The sequence below is a fragment of the Rana temporaria genome, chromosome 4, assembly GCF_905171775.1.
Source record: "Rana temporaria chromosome 4, aRanTem1.1, whole genome shotgun sequence".
Classification (NCBI taxonomy): domain Eukaryota; kingdom Metazoa; phylum Chordata; class Amphibia; order Anura; family Ranidae; genus Rana; species Rana temporaria.
In genome coordinates this window covers 267263053-267278921 of record NC_053492.1, presented here as the reverse complement: position 1 = coordinate 267278921, position 15869 = coordinate 267263053, and the positions used below count along the sequence as shown (strand labels likewise).

General features: G+C 38.9%; 2 protein-coding genes across 2 annotated transcripts in view; one reads left to right on the top strand and one right to left on the bottom strand.

Annotated features, from left to right (window-relative positions):
* Positions 1–4001, top strand: part of TUBE1 (tubulin epsilon 1) — a 35703-nt gene extending 31702 nt beyond the window's left edge. The window contains exons 11-12 of the mRNA XM_040350257.1: positions 2631–2805; positions 2936–4001. Of these exons, the coding sequence (XP_040206191.1) occupies positions 2631–2805; positions 2936–3094 (334 nt within the window). The 3' untranslated portion in view covers positions 3095–4001. The remainder of the gene's footprint in view (positions 1–2630; positions 2806–2935) is intronic.
* A 66-nt stretch (positions 4002–4067) lies between these two features.
* CCN6 (cellular communication network factor 6) overlaps positions 4068–15869 on the bottom strand; it is a 29695-nt gene continuing 17893 nt past the window's right edge. Inside the window, exons 4-6 of the mRNA XM_040350259.1 lie at positions 12500–12693; positions 6332–6609; positions 4068–4386 (exon numbers count right to left, since the gene is read on the bottom strand). Coding sequence (XP_040206193.1) covers positions 4332–4386; positions 6332–6609; positions 12500–12693 — 527 coding nt within the window. The 3' untranslated portion in view covers positions 4068–4331. The remainder of the gene's footprint in view (positions 4387–6331; positions 6610–12499; positions 12694–15869) is intronic.

Below are 15869 nucleotides of genomic sequence, written 5' to 3'. Positions count from 1 at the left end.
GGGAACCACAATCTCCTAAATATTTAGGAGTGAATATTACTTCTCTAGAGGAAAAAATGTATGAGTTTAATCAGAGCTTTTTTTCTCAGAAAATAGGTGCAGGAACTCAACCACGACCCCGTTCAGATTTCACAAACAGTAGAAGGGTCTTAAAGGGGCATTAAATACCAGGATTGCATTACATACAGAGTTCAGGGGGCTTAAACACAGAGTGTAGAGCTGTCACTTGTAAACACAGAAACCAGACTTCTGTGTTTACAAGTGATTGTGGTGAGCAGGCACCAAAGGGTCTGAGCCAAAGGTGGTGGAACTGAGTTCCCCCAAGTTCCCCCTGAAAAAAAGCCCTGAGTTTAATTATCTCCCTCTACTTAATTTTACAATTAATAGACTGCAGCTTTTGGCTAAAAGGAAACAGGAAATGGCAATATATAAGATGGATATTCTACCGCGTTGCCTATATTTATTTCAAACATTGCCTATAGCTCTGCCACAGCCTTTTTTTTTTTTTTTGATCCCTCAGATAGAGCTTACTTTGCTATCTTAGACCGAAGTCCACGGCAAGACTTTGATATGATATTCTGTTAAAGCGGATATTCTGGGGAGCAGGATTACCACAAATGTAACTATATTATATAGCCTCAGTATTGGCTAGAATACTGTATTGGTTCCACTGTGGGAGCACAAAACTATGGGTAGTCGTAGAACAGTAAATTGAGCTCCCTTTGGTCTCTCTTCTGTGGACCTTACCTAAATTGCACTCATCTGGACAAACACTCCCACCTTTGACCCAGTCTGTGTTAAAAGTCTGGGATAGGAGTTTAGGACGGTAAGAAGGTGGAGTGTTTCTTCAATACCAGGTCCACTAACCCCAATATTGGGTAACCCAGATTTTCCACCTGGTCTGTTACCAGATAGGTTTTTAAGATGGATAAGGCAGAACCCCTCTCTGATTATGGATGCATTAAGCTGAGAAAACATGAACCTTTACAACCCCTTTAACACCGTTTGAGTCCCTTTGTATTGGGTCCACAGACCGCTCCAGCACTATTTCTATGCTATATGATATGCTTCTATCATACGCCTCCTCACCTAGTCCGTATTACATAAGAGACTAGAAGAGAGAATTGGGCCATGCGATTTCTGTAGGAGAATATGGAAGAAAGCTTTTTGGTTAACCTTTAAATCTAGCTCCGTGACGTTCATACAAGAAAAGAATTACAAAATATTAACTAGATGGTATAGATGTCCGGCGAGGTTGCATAGAATTTCTCAGATTTATCCTAAGGAATGCTGGCGATGTGGAGGAGATGTTGGTACAATGATCCATATATGGTGAACATGCCCCTTGATTAAATATTTTTGGGAGTTTGCATTCCAGATCTGCTCTTGTGTCATTGGTATAACTTATAAATCTCCAGAAATAGTCCTACTATCCATATATCCAGGGACTTTGCAAGAGGTCACAAAAGGACTGCTCCCTCATTTAATTTCAGCTGCACAAATAATTATACCTAGACACTGGAATACAATAGGCGCTCCCACTATTAAAGGGTGGGTAGCTGAAATTAATCAATTAAAAAGAATGGAGGAAATAACAGCAAGTACTCAGGGACACTATCATAAGTTTGTGGAAGTGTGGTCATCGTGGATCAAGTTCCTGAACTTGGACATCCTGAGATTCTATCTGTGAAATTGAGCATGTGTTGGATTTGATCAGGCTCGGTAGGCATGGCATGGTGTGGTTGATAGTCTGGAGGGGGCTTCCCAGAGGAATGTGTAGGTTTGTTTAGTTATGTATATGTCTATATGTCTTTTTGTGAAATTATGGGAAAAATCTAATCTTAGAATAGATATTTATGATTATGCTATCTATGTGTTGTGAAATGGAATGTTTTTACCTGCCTTTTCATCCACTTCCAAAGACATCGATGGGCTAGAAAATGGAGGTAAATGTATTTCCATGATGGATGCATTATTATGTACTACAAAATGCACACAAAGGCCCACAGGTGTGAACCCGGCCTTAAAGACAATTGTTTAAAGGGGTTGTAAACCTTTAAGGTTTTTCACCGTAATGCATTCTATGCATTACGGTGAAAAACCTCCTGTCATGCAGCAGCAATCCGAGCCCCCATTTTACTTACCTGAGCCACGTTATTCCCTCGACGGGAACAGGCACACAAGCTCCGGCCGGTGTCTCTTGTCTTGATTGGATAGATTGAAAGCAGCACAGCCGTTGGCTCACACTGCTGTCAATCAAATCCGAAGACATGGGGGCGGGGCCGAGTCCTGTCTGTGTTAATAGACGCAGCAGCAGGACTCGGGTTTGTGTCCGCACGGGTGTCCCAAAGTAGAGCACTTCTCTGGGGCAATCAAGAAGAGGAGGAGCCACCAGCTCCGCTGAGGGACCCTAGAAGAGGCGGATCGGAGCCTGTGCAAAACCTACTGCACAGACACAGAGGAGGTAAGTATGATATGTTATTTAAAAAAAAATATGGGTTTATCAACCCTTTAAGAGTTTTTTTTTGTAGATTTAAACACTTTATGGTTCAGATGGGAAAGTCCATTGTAATAGAAGACTTTAGATGTCCTGACATATGTGTACATATACATTTTTTTTTTTTTTCCAGGCTGAAACCCTCACTACCATTTGTGTCTTGGAACCAAGAAGGGTGGAAAACTGGGATGTGTTCTGTCCCACCAGTTGGCCATTCCCATTCATTGCTTGCACTAGCCAATAACACATGTGTAAAGCCAACATTTATGGACCTGAGAGACCGGTTTAATAGGCTGTACAGAAAGAAGGTATGTATGTATGTGTTTTTGCGCAAAATGCATACAGCGTGTAATAAGCATATATAAATACATATATGATTTTAATTTTCTAAACATGTTTATACAGGGTTAATTACTGGTAAACTCTTCATTTTTGCAGGCCCATCTTCACCATTACCTACAAGTTGATGGCATGGAGCAGAGCTGTTTTTCAGAGGCTCTGACATCATTATCCTCATTAATAGAAGAGTACGACCAACTGGATGCCACCAAAGGGTTATATATGCCGAACCCTCCTCGACTTCACATAGCAGTTTGACACTCATTTTCTATCTTGTACTAGTCCCAGCTTATACCTGAGTATAAAGTAGGCAAGTACAGCCATTCATACCTATGAGCAGATGTACACAGCACCTGGGCTTCTTGAATAGGAGAAATGTCCCCAAATTTACATTGCATAGGCTCTTGGTGCTCGTGTACAGGAGCCCTAATTCAAGTCTCTGACAGATGATTTTTATTTATTTTTATATAGTTCAGCCACGCAGACAGGTACTGTGTACCTCTTTTACTTTCATTCTTGGTTTAGATATGTTGGGTTTTGATACTGGTTTGTTTTATTTATTTTTTCCATGAAGGGTAGGTAGAGTATTCACAGCCACTTGTGCAAGGAAGAAGTATTCAGAATGTTTCAGTGGATGCCTATATAAAATACTGGACCTTCTGTATAGAGTTACTGAACCCTTCTATGTACACGGATGTCAGATGCAGGGCCAGGCAACACTCCTTACATGCTCAGAGTAGGACAATTTATAATGGTTTACCACCCCATGAATGCTTTATGCAGGGTTTGGGGTCAACAGAAAGCATTTATAAATTTTAGAGGTATATATATACAGACATCTTGCTTGGTGCCCACAATCAGACCCAGTAGTTAAGGCTGGGTGGTACAGTTCGCAATACATCATGCCTTAATCTTAAAATTATTTTTTAACACACTATTGTGAAAGGTAATGGTAATATTAAATAGTTTCACATGTATAAACTGGATTTTTTGATATTTAATAACAAAAAAAAAAGTTATTTTTTTCTGTATGCAATTTGAATATGAACTTGTGAAACAAGTTTTACCTCAATGTAAAAAATACTTTAAGTTGTGACAAATAAGATTGTATTGTATAAAAATTATGTAATATCTTTATTTTTATTATTAAATTCACATAATTGAATATACTGATCTAAGGAGTCTGCTCTGTTGTATATTCTTATTATTGCAATTAAACCTGTTCGGAGAGTATTTTGAAGTCATAAAGGTTTATTTGCTGTCCAAATCAAATTATGCATACATGGTTTTTGTGGGTTTATAACAATTTGATTCTTTTTTATTTTATTTTTTTTAAATCCACGGTAACCTTTATGAATCTCATAAGTAACATAAATTCACAAAATATATACTAACACAATAAATATGTACAAATAAAATGTAAATTGAACTTTGTATTTTAAGAAGAACTGCCATGAAAAAAATATGGGCGCTGACATCTCCTGAGAATGCTAGGTCATGCTGATACTTTGGCTCCGATGCTTTTGACTTGCTGCTTTTGACTTGCTGACCTGTATCAAGTAAAAAATAACAAATTCAGATTTTTGTTTATTTGTAGCATGCTTGCTCTTAATCTATGACTTTGAAACTTTAAAGCCAGTCGGAACCTACTAGCTAGCAGTTTCAGACGTATGCTAGCGTTGGTAGCTCCCATATTTCATCAAAGGATCTAGCTTATTTAAGATAGAAACCACTAAAAACTAGAATTCCAGTCAAACCCTAACTATTTCTAAAAATACTCATTCCCCCCTCCTAACACCTATTTGAACTAACCTAAGTAATAACATATTGATATACTGACCTATTTTCAGGCCTTTTCTTACACAGGTTAATCAGAACAGGTGTTATCAGGTAGAGGGAGCATTTATAAAAGTAGTTAGTTTAACCGCAATTCCGCTTTAACTTCAACCATAAACCTAACCAATATTGAATTTTTTCATATAATATTAAATATATATGATTTCTATATTGCACACAAGACCATGTATGTCACACATAAAAGTAAAAATTTGGCCAAAAATAGTACTTTTACTACTAAGTGAGTTGGCCAAGCAATTTGCCAGAATTCGCTCTGCATTTTTCCCAGTGGTTCACTCTTTGATTTTCACATGCATGGACTCTACCCACTGATGTCACATAAATATGGCATCATTCTGTAATCCACCATGTTCTAGAACCTAGTAGTGTTTTCATATCTAAATGATGAATGTATTATGCCAGTATTTATTATCAGTGGCTGCCATATCTGAAATCCAAATGTAATTTTAAGTATTTTTCTACACCTACATTCTTTTTTACCTGAATAGATAAAACTAGATAAGTTTTAGCTACTTTAATTTCAATAGAAGAGGAGGTTATTTCCAGCAAAGCTTTTTTTTTTAAATAATTGGGGTTGGTTTACTAAAGGTGCAGTCACTGTAGATCTCAGGGGAAGCTCTGCTGATTTCTATCATCCAATCATGTTCAAGCAAAAATATGTTTTTTTATTTTTCTTGAATGTCTCCCTCAGATCTACAGCGACTGCACTTCCAAGTGCACTTGTAGTGCAAAGTGAATTTGCCTTTAGTAAATAAACCCCAATGTGTCTGTGCCCACTGCTGTCAACTATATTTCAAATTAACTGTACAGCTTACATGTATCCAAATACTGGGAGAATATACAACCTTTTAGTACAGTAAGAAACAATAAATAACATTTGCAGAGGTTTTTGACAGTTAGGAGGATATGTTTTAGATCAAATGTAATGCTTATAATTTTTTTTCCAATTGTGGTAGCCTGGCATCACAAACCATTTTGTTTTTAAAAAATTACGAAGGACTCGTTTTGGAATATGAACAAAGGCTTAATACAGCATTAACATTTACTTCAAAACATATACGCAGGGCTGGGACTATATGGGCACTACTGTATGTGGGGAATTACTATTTTCCCCACATGTTGCATTAATTATTAATATGTCTTGCTTTAAAATTACATTCATATTGATCAACCCGAAGCGTTTTAAACCGTTGTCTTCCTCAGTGGTCTATATAGTATAATATATGATTATAGGGGTTTTCCACCAAGTGGACAGAAATTCTATTCCTGTTTTCAGTCAATACTTGGTAAAAGGGATTTAGGAAATGTGTTAAGGAATCACAGCAGCTCACTAAAGACTATACAGCTGAAAATGGCACTACTGGTGTTAAAGCCTACCTGTTCCTAATAATTTTGGCTGTTATTTATTGTTCATACTGCTTAGGTATGAACATCTGCCGCTCCATAGGGTTGAATGGATGGGCCGATCTGGTCCACCTGAAAAACTGACAGGTGGACCTAATCAGAAGGCCTGTGTGAAAGGGGTCTTAGGTGCTTAATTTATCATATATTTCCTGATAATTTCTAGATTATGGCTTCAGTGTAAAGTGTGACTGTAGTATTACCATTTTGTAACCAAACCGCTAAACTACCACTCACAAAATTTTAAGATGAGCAAATATGTCTCCTGGGTTAATACAAGTCTTCTGACAAACACAAGATGTGATCCACATCATTTTCCATCTGAAGGAACCTTCGTTTTGACAGTGGAATTGGACTGTTATCATTTTAGACTTGTTGGGGATACAGCATCTTCGATCTGTACACACACCACAATAAGTGGGTCTATAGCTCCGTTCGGTTGAACACTCTGATAACGTCAATTTAACAGGTTGCGGTTCTTTAAATGTAGGTTGACACGTTTTTCCTTTTGGGATCTGTAAAGCAATACACACAAAACATAATTTATTTATTTTTTCTGCATATGTCATATGCTTCCTTTGCTTGTTTGCTCCCCCCCCCAAATCCGCTGCCATATTTGGCACCTTTTGGGGGAGGGGGGAGCGGGTACCTGTCAAAAACACAATGAGGCCCCTCCAAAGTTTGCCCCCCCTTCTCCTTCCACTGCCGCTGGGCCATTCAGAAAGCTCTTTGTGAACGTGCAGTAGGGAACTGGCTGTGAAGCCGCAAGGCTTCACTGCCAGCTTCCCTTACAAGAAATGGTGGTGGCAGAAGTACGCGGGATCCCTGGACAGGTAAGTGTCCTAATATTAAAAGTCAGCAGCTACAGTATTTGTAGCTGCTGACTTTTATTTTTGGAGTGGGAGGGGGCTGGAGCTCCGCTTTTTATTACTATGTATATGTTTAATTACATGTAACCAACTGTCTCACCTATTGTGTTGACATAGATTTAATTGTTGGGGCTATTTCTCCTCCTGTGTTTTGCATTTGCTTGTGCCTGGAGTTATTTATCATTGTACAGTTCTTCGTAAGGCCTCTTGCACACAAGAGGAAAAAAAAACATACACACAGCTTTGTAAAGATCAGTAATAGACTGATGAATACAGAGCTGTAAAACAAAAAATTGAAAATGTTATATTTCAGTACGTTAACTTTCATGCATACTTGTGTTTACACACCTATACACATTTACGGACATATGTATGCATATATTGCAATACTGACAGCGAAAAATTATTTTACTCTTGTCTACGCTAACATGCCTCTACACTCCTTTACGTGCATATATGCAAGGTCTTTGCGAATCATTTCACTCAGGATCCTTTTTCCTTTTTTAACAAGATCCTGTGTAAAAACATCAGTAAAGTATTATGTCTGTGTGCAACTTTGCCAAGTACTGAATCCATATGTGTTCCGTGAGATGAACAAATGAGTGATTTTCTGATAGACATAAGGCGCCCATTTTGATATGTAATTCACAGCCACAGATGTGTTTGTGTAAAAAATCAGGCAAACTGTCCAATAATTTTAGCACCTTTGCGACCATCTCAAAGCGGACTTTTTTCAATATACAGTACAAGGAAAAAAATGTATGAAATCGAAAGCATTTGGGGATCATTCAGCATGTGCAATGATGTGCATGTATACAATATCGTACTTTGTCTTGTTTTACCCACTTGCAGACTGCCTCTTTACTGCGGCAGGGTGGCCCCGTTGCGCTGGATTGCATACGTGTATGTGATCCAGCATTTACGGGCAAGGGGTGCGCGCTTGCCACCTTGCCTGTCTTGTCTTTGCTACAGCACAAGTCTATTAGCATGTCGCTGCCAATGATTTATGGCCAGGGCCTGCTGATCGGCTTAGTGAATCACAGTACAGAGCCCTGTGTTTACTAACAACACAGGGCTCTGTACATGGAGGAACGATGTGGTTATGTTTTCTCCTTGCAAAGCAGGAAGAAAACACAGCCACATCTATTAGTAAAATCAGCACATTACACAGTTTACCCTTTGGTTGCCCCTAGATGTTAACTAGATGGCATTGGTAAAGTAACAGTGTTATCACTGATCACTATATTAGTGTCACTCGTGATGTCAGTGTCAGTTACTTAGTTCCCACCCAGTGTCAGTTAGTGTCAGATTTTCCACCGAACTATCACAGTCCCACTAAAAGTCACTGATCACAGTCATTAAATATAAAAAAAAGAAATTCCACTATGCATACCATAGTTTGTAGACGCTATAACTGTCATGCAAACCAATCAATATACACTTATTGGGATTTCTTTATTTTTTACAAAAGACATGTAGCAGAATACATTTTGGCTTATATTTATGAAGAAACGTGATATTGGGTTTTTCAAAAGTGTTTTGTCTTTTTTTTCATTTATAAAATTAAAAACCCAGTGGCGATCACTTCCCACCAAAATAAAGCTCTATTTGTGTGGGAAAAAAATATATATACAGTGGGGATCGAAAGTTTGGGCACCCCAGGTAAAAATTTGTATCAATGTGCATTAAAAAAGCCAAGGAAAATGGAAAAATCTCCAAAAGGCATCAAATTACAGACTAGACATTCTTATAATATGTCAAAAAAAGTTAGATTTTATTTCCATCATTTACACTTTCAAAATTACAGAAAACAAAAAAATGGCATCTGCAAAAGTTTGGGCACCCTGCAGAATTTATAGCATGCACTGCCCCCTTTGCAAAGCTGAGACCTGCCAGTGTCATGGATTGTTCTCAATCATCGTCTGGAAAGACCAGGTGATGTCAATCTCAAAGGTTTTAAATGCCCAGACTCATCTGACCTTGCCCCAACAATCAGCACCATGGGTTCTTCTAAGCAGTTGTCTAGAAAACTGAAACTGAAAATAGTTGACGCTCACAAAGCTGGAGAAGGCTATAAGAAGATAGCAAAGCGTTTTCAGATGTCAATATCCTCTGTTCGGAATGTAATTAAGAAATGGCAGTCATCAGGAACAGTGGAAGTTAAAGCAAGATCTGGAAGACCAAGAAAAATATCAGACAGAATAGCTCGCAGGATTGTGAGAAAAGCAATTCAAAACCCACGTTTGACTGCACGATCCCTCCAGAAAGATCTGGCAGACACTGGAGTTGTGGTACACTATTCCACTATAAAGAGATACTTGTACAAATATGGTCTTCATGAAAGAGTCATCAGAAGAAAACCTCTTCTACGTCCTCACCACAAAAATCAGCATTTGAACTTTGCAAATGAACACATAGACAAGCCTCATGCATTTTGGAAACAACTTCTGTGGACCGATGAGGTTAAAATAGAACTTTTTGGCCGGAATGAGCAAAGGTACTTTTGGAGAAGAAAGGGCACAGAATTTAATGAAAAGAACCTCTGTCCAACTGTTAAGCATGGGGGTGTATCAATCATGCTTTGGGGTTGTATTGCAGCCAGTGGCACAGGGAACATTTCACGAGTAGAAGGAAAAATGGATTCAATAAAATTTCAGCAAATTTTGGATGGTAACTTGATGCCATCTGTGAAAAAGCTGAAGTTAAAGAGAGGGTGGCTTCTACAAATGGATAATGATCCTAAACACACCTCAAAATCCATGGGGGATTACATCAAGAGGCATAAACTGAAGGTTTTGCCATGGCCTTTACAATCTCCTGACCTCAACATAATTGAAAATCTATGGATAGACCTTAAAAGAGCAGTGCGTGACAGACAGCCCAGAAATCTCAAAGAACTGGAAGACTTTTGTAAGGAAAAATGGGCAAAGATACCTCAGACAAGAATTAAAAGACTCTTGGCTGGCTACAAAAAGCGTTTACAAGCTGTGATACTTGCCAAAGGGGGCAGTACAAGATATTAACTCTGCAGGGTGCCCAAACTTTTGCAGACGCCATTTTTTTGTTTTCTGTAATTTTGAAAGTGTAAATGATGGAAATAAAATCTAACTTTTTTTTGACATTTAAGAATGTCTAATCTGTAATTTGATGCCTTTTGGAGATTTTTCGATCTTTCCTTGGCTTCGTTATGCACATTAATACAAATTCTTACCTGGGGTGCCCAAACTTTCGATCCCCACTGTACATTTAATTTGTGTACAGCAATGTGTGACTGCCCACTTGCCAGTTAAAGTAGCGCAGTGCTGAATAGCAAAAAATGGTCTGGTCATGAGGAGGGTGGGGCGTTCCCAAGCCTAAGTGGTTAATTATAATGCAGTAACTTCAATTTCTCCCAGCTTCCTGACCCCAAAACATCCACATTCACCTCTTCCTGAAGATTCCTTTGGTAACAGCTTATTTTACTCTTTGGCTTGTCTTGCTGTTTTTTAACCCTAGGTCTTAAATCATATGTGAACCCTAACAATAACTTCTCTAATTTGCTCCTTTTTTGGTCTGTTAAATATACCATTGATTTGTTATACCTGTTGATCCCACCAGAAAACTAGTGAGCAGATCACTTCCTGTTCTCTCTGTCTCTGTTAAACTTCTATCCGTTTAGTATCTCTCTGTGTGCTATAGAACAACCCCCCCCCCCCCCCCATATTATAGAGATGTAGGTTTTCTGTCGTCCTAAGACACTTCTTGTTCCAGGGTGAAAATGCTGCAGTTACATAATTACAATACAGTGAATTTTCACCTTAGTACAGAATCTGTATTACTCACAGGATCACCAGGTAAAGGGAAAACACATATAAAAAAACAAATATACTGTATAACGAATGTAAAGCTGCAATCTATATTATTTTTGTTCTCTGGGGCTAAATACACTTCACTACTCTTTCCTTTTCCAATCCCAGCTTTCCTGTGTTTTATAAGACGACATGCATGCATATTCCCGGCCATTCCAATAACAACTAAACAGATGAGGATATTTCAGTTTAGCCTGAATACTGTAGTGTTAAAGGAGTTGTAAAGGCAGAAGGTTTTTTTTATCTTAATGCATTCTATGCATTAAGATAAAAAAACCTTCTGTGTGTAGCAGCTGCCCCAGCACCCCCCAATTACCTACCTGAGCTCTGTCTCTCTCCAGCGATGTCCATGATCACCTCAGCCATCCAGTACACTCCTGATTGGCTGAGACAGAGCAGCGGCTCCATTGGTGGCTGTCAATCAAAGTAAGTCAGCCAATCAGGGGAGAGAGGGGGCGGGACCAGCTATGGGCATTATGTCTGAATGGATACATGGAGCTCTGATTCGGCTTAGAGTGCTTTCACACTCACAGCACCTGGGCGTCGGCGATAAAACCATTGTTTTACTGTTGTTTTTGTGGTGCTTTTGCGCTTTTAACTCCCACTAGCGGACGAAAAAGGGTTAAAGTGCCCACCAAGTGCCACTACTTGATTTCAATGGGCAGGTGCACTTTAGGAGCGGTGTATTCACCACTCCTAATGCGCTGCAAAGAAGCTGCTGGCAGCACTTTTTCTGAAGCTTTACCAGCGCACCGCACCAGTGTGAAAGCTCTCAGGCTTTCACACTGAAGTGAATGGAGCGGCTCTTTCAGGGCGCTTTGCAGGTGCTATTTTTAGTGCTATAGCGCCTGCAAAGCGCCTCCGTGCCATCTGTTGCAAGCTGCTGGCTGAGCTGCACTCACCAGAGGCAGTGAAGTTGCTAGGGGGGGGGTTGCCATGGTGTCATGGTACAGAAGCAACCCCACCCACTTCTGGTTATTAGACACATCTATATTATATATATATATAGGTTATATATAGGTATAGTTGCTGACTGAACCACCCCACCCTGTGCTTGTCTGATAAGGGGGGAGGGGAGAGAGAGAGAGAGAGAGAGATCAGCTGTATGCCCCTGTCTTTGCTGTGATGTGTGGTGTTTGAAAACTTTTATCAATAAAAGGCAACCAAGAAGGTTTTTCCAGAGTGCGGCTGTCCAAACATTTCTTTCTAATATATATATATATATATATATATATATATATATATACACACACAAATCAAACACCCCCCTTATAAGACCAGCTTAGGGCACCGGACACATACACTCCTCCCTTTTTATTACACCAGCCATGAGCGACTCGGGTGTAACTGGGTCTGGGTGGCGACACCATAGCATTCCCCCCTCCCACCTATCACACCTCACCTTGGGGCGACGGCTCCGGTTTCGATTTGAGAAGTTATAAGAAACCAATCCAAGTAAAGGGTGAATGTATAAATTCCATACAGACTGGGTCCTGGTGAGAAGTAAACCTAGCAGCCAAGTGGCGCATGACACATAAAGCTGGCCATGCTTTGAGTTCTGGAATATCTATTATGTTATATCTAACAAATCTCTATGAATGTATTACAATGGTTTTAATTTTAAATACCTATTAAATATTTAAAAAATGTACATTGACAACCTAAAAAGGTAAATCATACATACTTACCTTTATAGCACTAAGCATAGTAGTATTACATGGTCGTAGGTAGCATAGTCTTTTTTCTTTTGTCATTTCACATTTGCTGTTTTCGTTGGTAACTCTGATAGAGATCCCCATGCCACATGTTTTGGAACATGGACTCCATTGGGTTGCTTGGACAAGGCATTTCTTTTTCCAAACAAGTGGTAAAATCTTGTACACTGAAACAAAGCATAGTACATTTAAAGTGAGTTATCCAAAAAAAAAGACATTTCAGGTTATGGGTGGACAGCAGTGGACTGGGTCACCCGCTGCTTATATTGCTGTTCACTCCAAATGTGTGTTACGCACCCACCATAGGTTTTTTTTTTTCTCAAGATTTAGTAGGGTGACTTCATCTTAAAGATTTCCTTGTAGTGTTTAGAGCACATTGAAAGACTGGAACTCTTGGGCTGAATCCCGAAGAGGTGCAACAAGCTGGTGTGTAACCTAGTGGTATCTACCAAAAACTCAAATACATAACAAAGAGAAGAGCTATGTATGCATCAATGTTCTTAATATATAGAATTTTCAATGTTTTAAAGCCAGAGGATTAGCATGGCAGCCAGGCAGCTAGCAGTGTCATAAGGACAGAAATCACATTTTCTTATTACATGCTTATTTTAAACAGTATATACAAAAATGTTACCAACATTTTAATTCTGTATAAATGCTGGAGAAATTTGAGGTCTCCTTCACGCATGTCTGATGCATTGCAGTGCATTAGTGCATGTACATTCTTGCTTGATAGTTTATCCCAGCATATACTGCATGTTCCACAAGCTGTCATGACCATCAGCTAAAGTACGAAGCTTTTCAATCATATGTGCACATTTATCTATATGAGAAATACAGCAGTTAAAGTTGGACTAAATTCTGCAAGATACCTCCACCTTCCAGTGAAGCAACAGTTACATCCACTGTTAAAGTTATTTATTTTTTATGCATTAGGAAAGCTAGGTCAGAGACAATATATAGAGTGAGTGTGAGTAGCAAAAAGTCTCTGGTTATAGCAATTTAATAAATATGTGTCTCAGTATGTCCAGTCCTCCTACCTAGGGTAGGAGTGTGCTAAAGAGATGGATATATAACTAATAAGTTCAGGTGGGATTCCTCTACATACATACCTGTCTTAACCAGCTTTCAAGGTCTTCCTTCTTTAAGTCAGCAAGGTAACTCTGTGGGTAGCACTGTTTAAACCACTGGCATTTCAAGTTCTATTGAGACCAAGAATACAATGTGCATTCACAATTTTGGTTTCCTTCTGGTACCTTGATTTTCTGAAATGACCCAGACACATACTCCTAAGTTACCTGGTGGCTCTTGGAAAAAATGTGTGACTCAATGTAAAGCCTAGCACACACAGGCTGAATATCGGGTGGTATAGGCCGGTTCAATAGAAACTGGACAACATTCGGCCCGTGTGTACGGCAGCCGGGCCGTCAGAAGCCAGCCATACGGCCAGCTTCTGTCGCAAGAGAATGACCAAAAAGGGTTCATCCGATCAGCACGCTCAGCCAATAACCCGGGTGTTCTTGCAGGGGGGGAAGCGCCCCCTTGTCAGAACAAAATAACTCGGCAGGGGAAATCGCTGTACTAACATTGCATAACTCTTCAGCCCGCTAATAGTGTTTACCAGGCTTAAGAGAGGCTTTTGTTCACAGTTACATCTTGCACTTTGTAAAGGGATAATGTGATGACAATATAGAGCTAGTAAAGTCACATCCTGTATCTATAAGGGCCAAGAAACCTGAAACAGTTGTATGCAAATTGGTAAAATTGGTTCTGTAATATTTGAGCAATATCTGTTTTATACACCATCAGGTCTTGATGCACACATGGCTAAGGGGGTTAAAAGCAATGATTTGCATGACTCTACCCACCTACCTATAAGCAGAGACTGATCTCTTTTTTTTTTTTTTTTGTGCCTGAAGTAAGGATGTGTAAATACCTTCTGTTATAAGAAGACAGTGCTTTGAATTGATGCTGATTACCAACTAAGACCATAGTAATCTTCAATTTTCTAACATTTGGAAGCACGCATTATTGCACACACTGTTTTACAATGTATTCAACTGATAAGAAGTAAAGAAGTATTTTACAATCTGTGTACTACTCCATACAATTAGCCCAAGATACGTACTATGCAGTAGATTCAAAAGTAATCAGCAACATAAAGATGTCACTGGTGGTTGTTGATGAGCCTGCCTATAACTATTTTCAGTCACTGCTTGCTGAGTTTCCTATCACAGTTATAGCCTCACTTTTATAACTACAAATAAACTAACTAATTGTTATTTATTTTTTTATAAAGATATCTATGATGTACAGAGATTAAGTTTTGGATTGGTGTTTCAAAGTTCTCTGAAAAGTTATTACCTATATTACTTATAAAAGTCCACTTTGTTGATTTTGTTAATAAAAGCATCTACTTTCACTTTATCTGCATTAGTACTCCGTAAAGCATTAGGTTAGCCTTTCATCATTGCCCATCCTTAACATTCATTAATATGACCAAATCTATACGTGTACCTGAAAGGTAGACATTGGTTTAATGCTGTCAGATGAGGAAGCAGGTTAGAAGCCCAGAAATTATCTGCAATACATAAGAGCATGTTAAAATGTTAGTTTGAATATTAAATTGTTTATCTCATGCTATCTTACAAAGATTCAAAGCAAAGCTGATAAGTGCCAAGGCATGAGATAACTTTTACCTACGCAAGCTGTGTTCTATTATCAATTTATATATTTGCAATATAGCTCTTTATTTATTTAGGATAGAGAGATTTTTTTTGTATTGCTGACTGTTACCTGCTAGGGAGATTTTCCTTTACTTCCTGTCTTAAAGACACAGCAGAAGTAAAAGGAAGTTTTCACAAAGGGAGGGGAAATTTCTTACACAGTTTTCGTCAGAATATATGTCCTCGTGATGAATTCCCTTCTCTTGTCTCTCTCGTGAGAACTCTAAAACATTGGATTTCCTCTCACTTTCTGTTCAATGACAGTAGTCACCAGGACAAATAAAGGGGTGAATTTCTCCAGTAGGGACACAGCCAGCAATAAAAACTTGGCAAATGGTTAAAACCTTACCACGCTAAGCAAAACTAAAAAACGTAACCATTAGATGAACACTAAAACTTAAAGTGTTGCTAAACCCAGGAGCCTGCATTCACTATATCTGGTCCCCCATAGTACACAGGAGATGCAATTATTTTAGTAAATGTAAACTAAATACCTTTTCTCACCAGCAGCTAGAGCAGTCTTGTGACTTGTATCAGTGTCTGGTTAAAGCTTGTAGGGGGAGTTTTTATTTTCCTCTAATTGTCCTATAAGGCTGCAGGACCTCTGACCTTCTGTC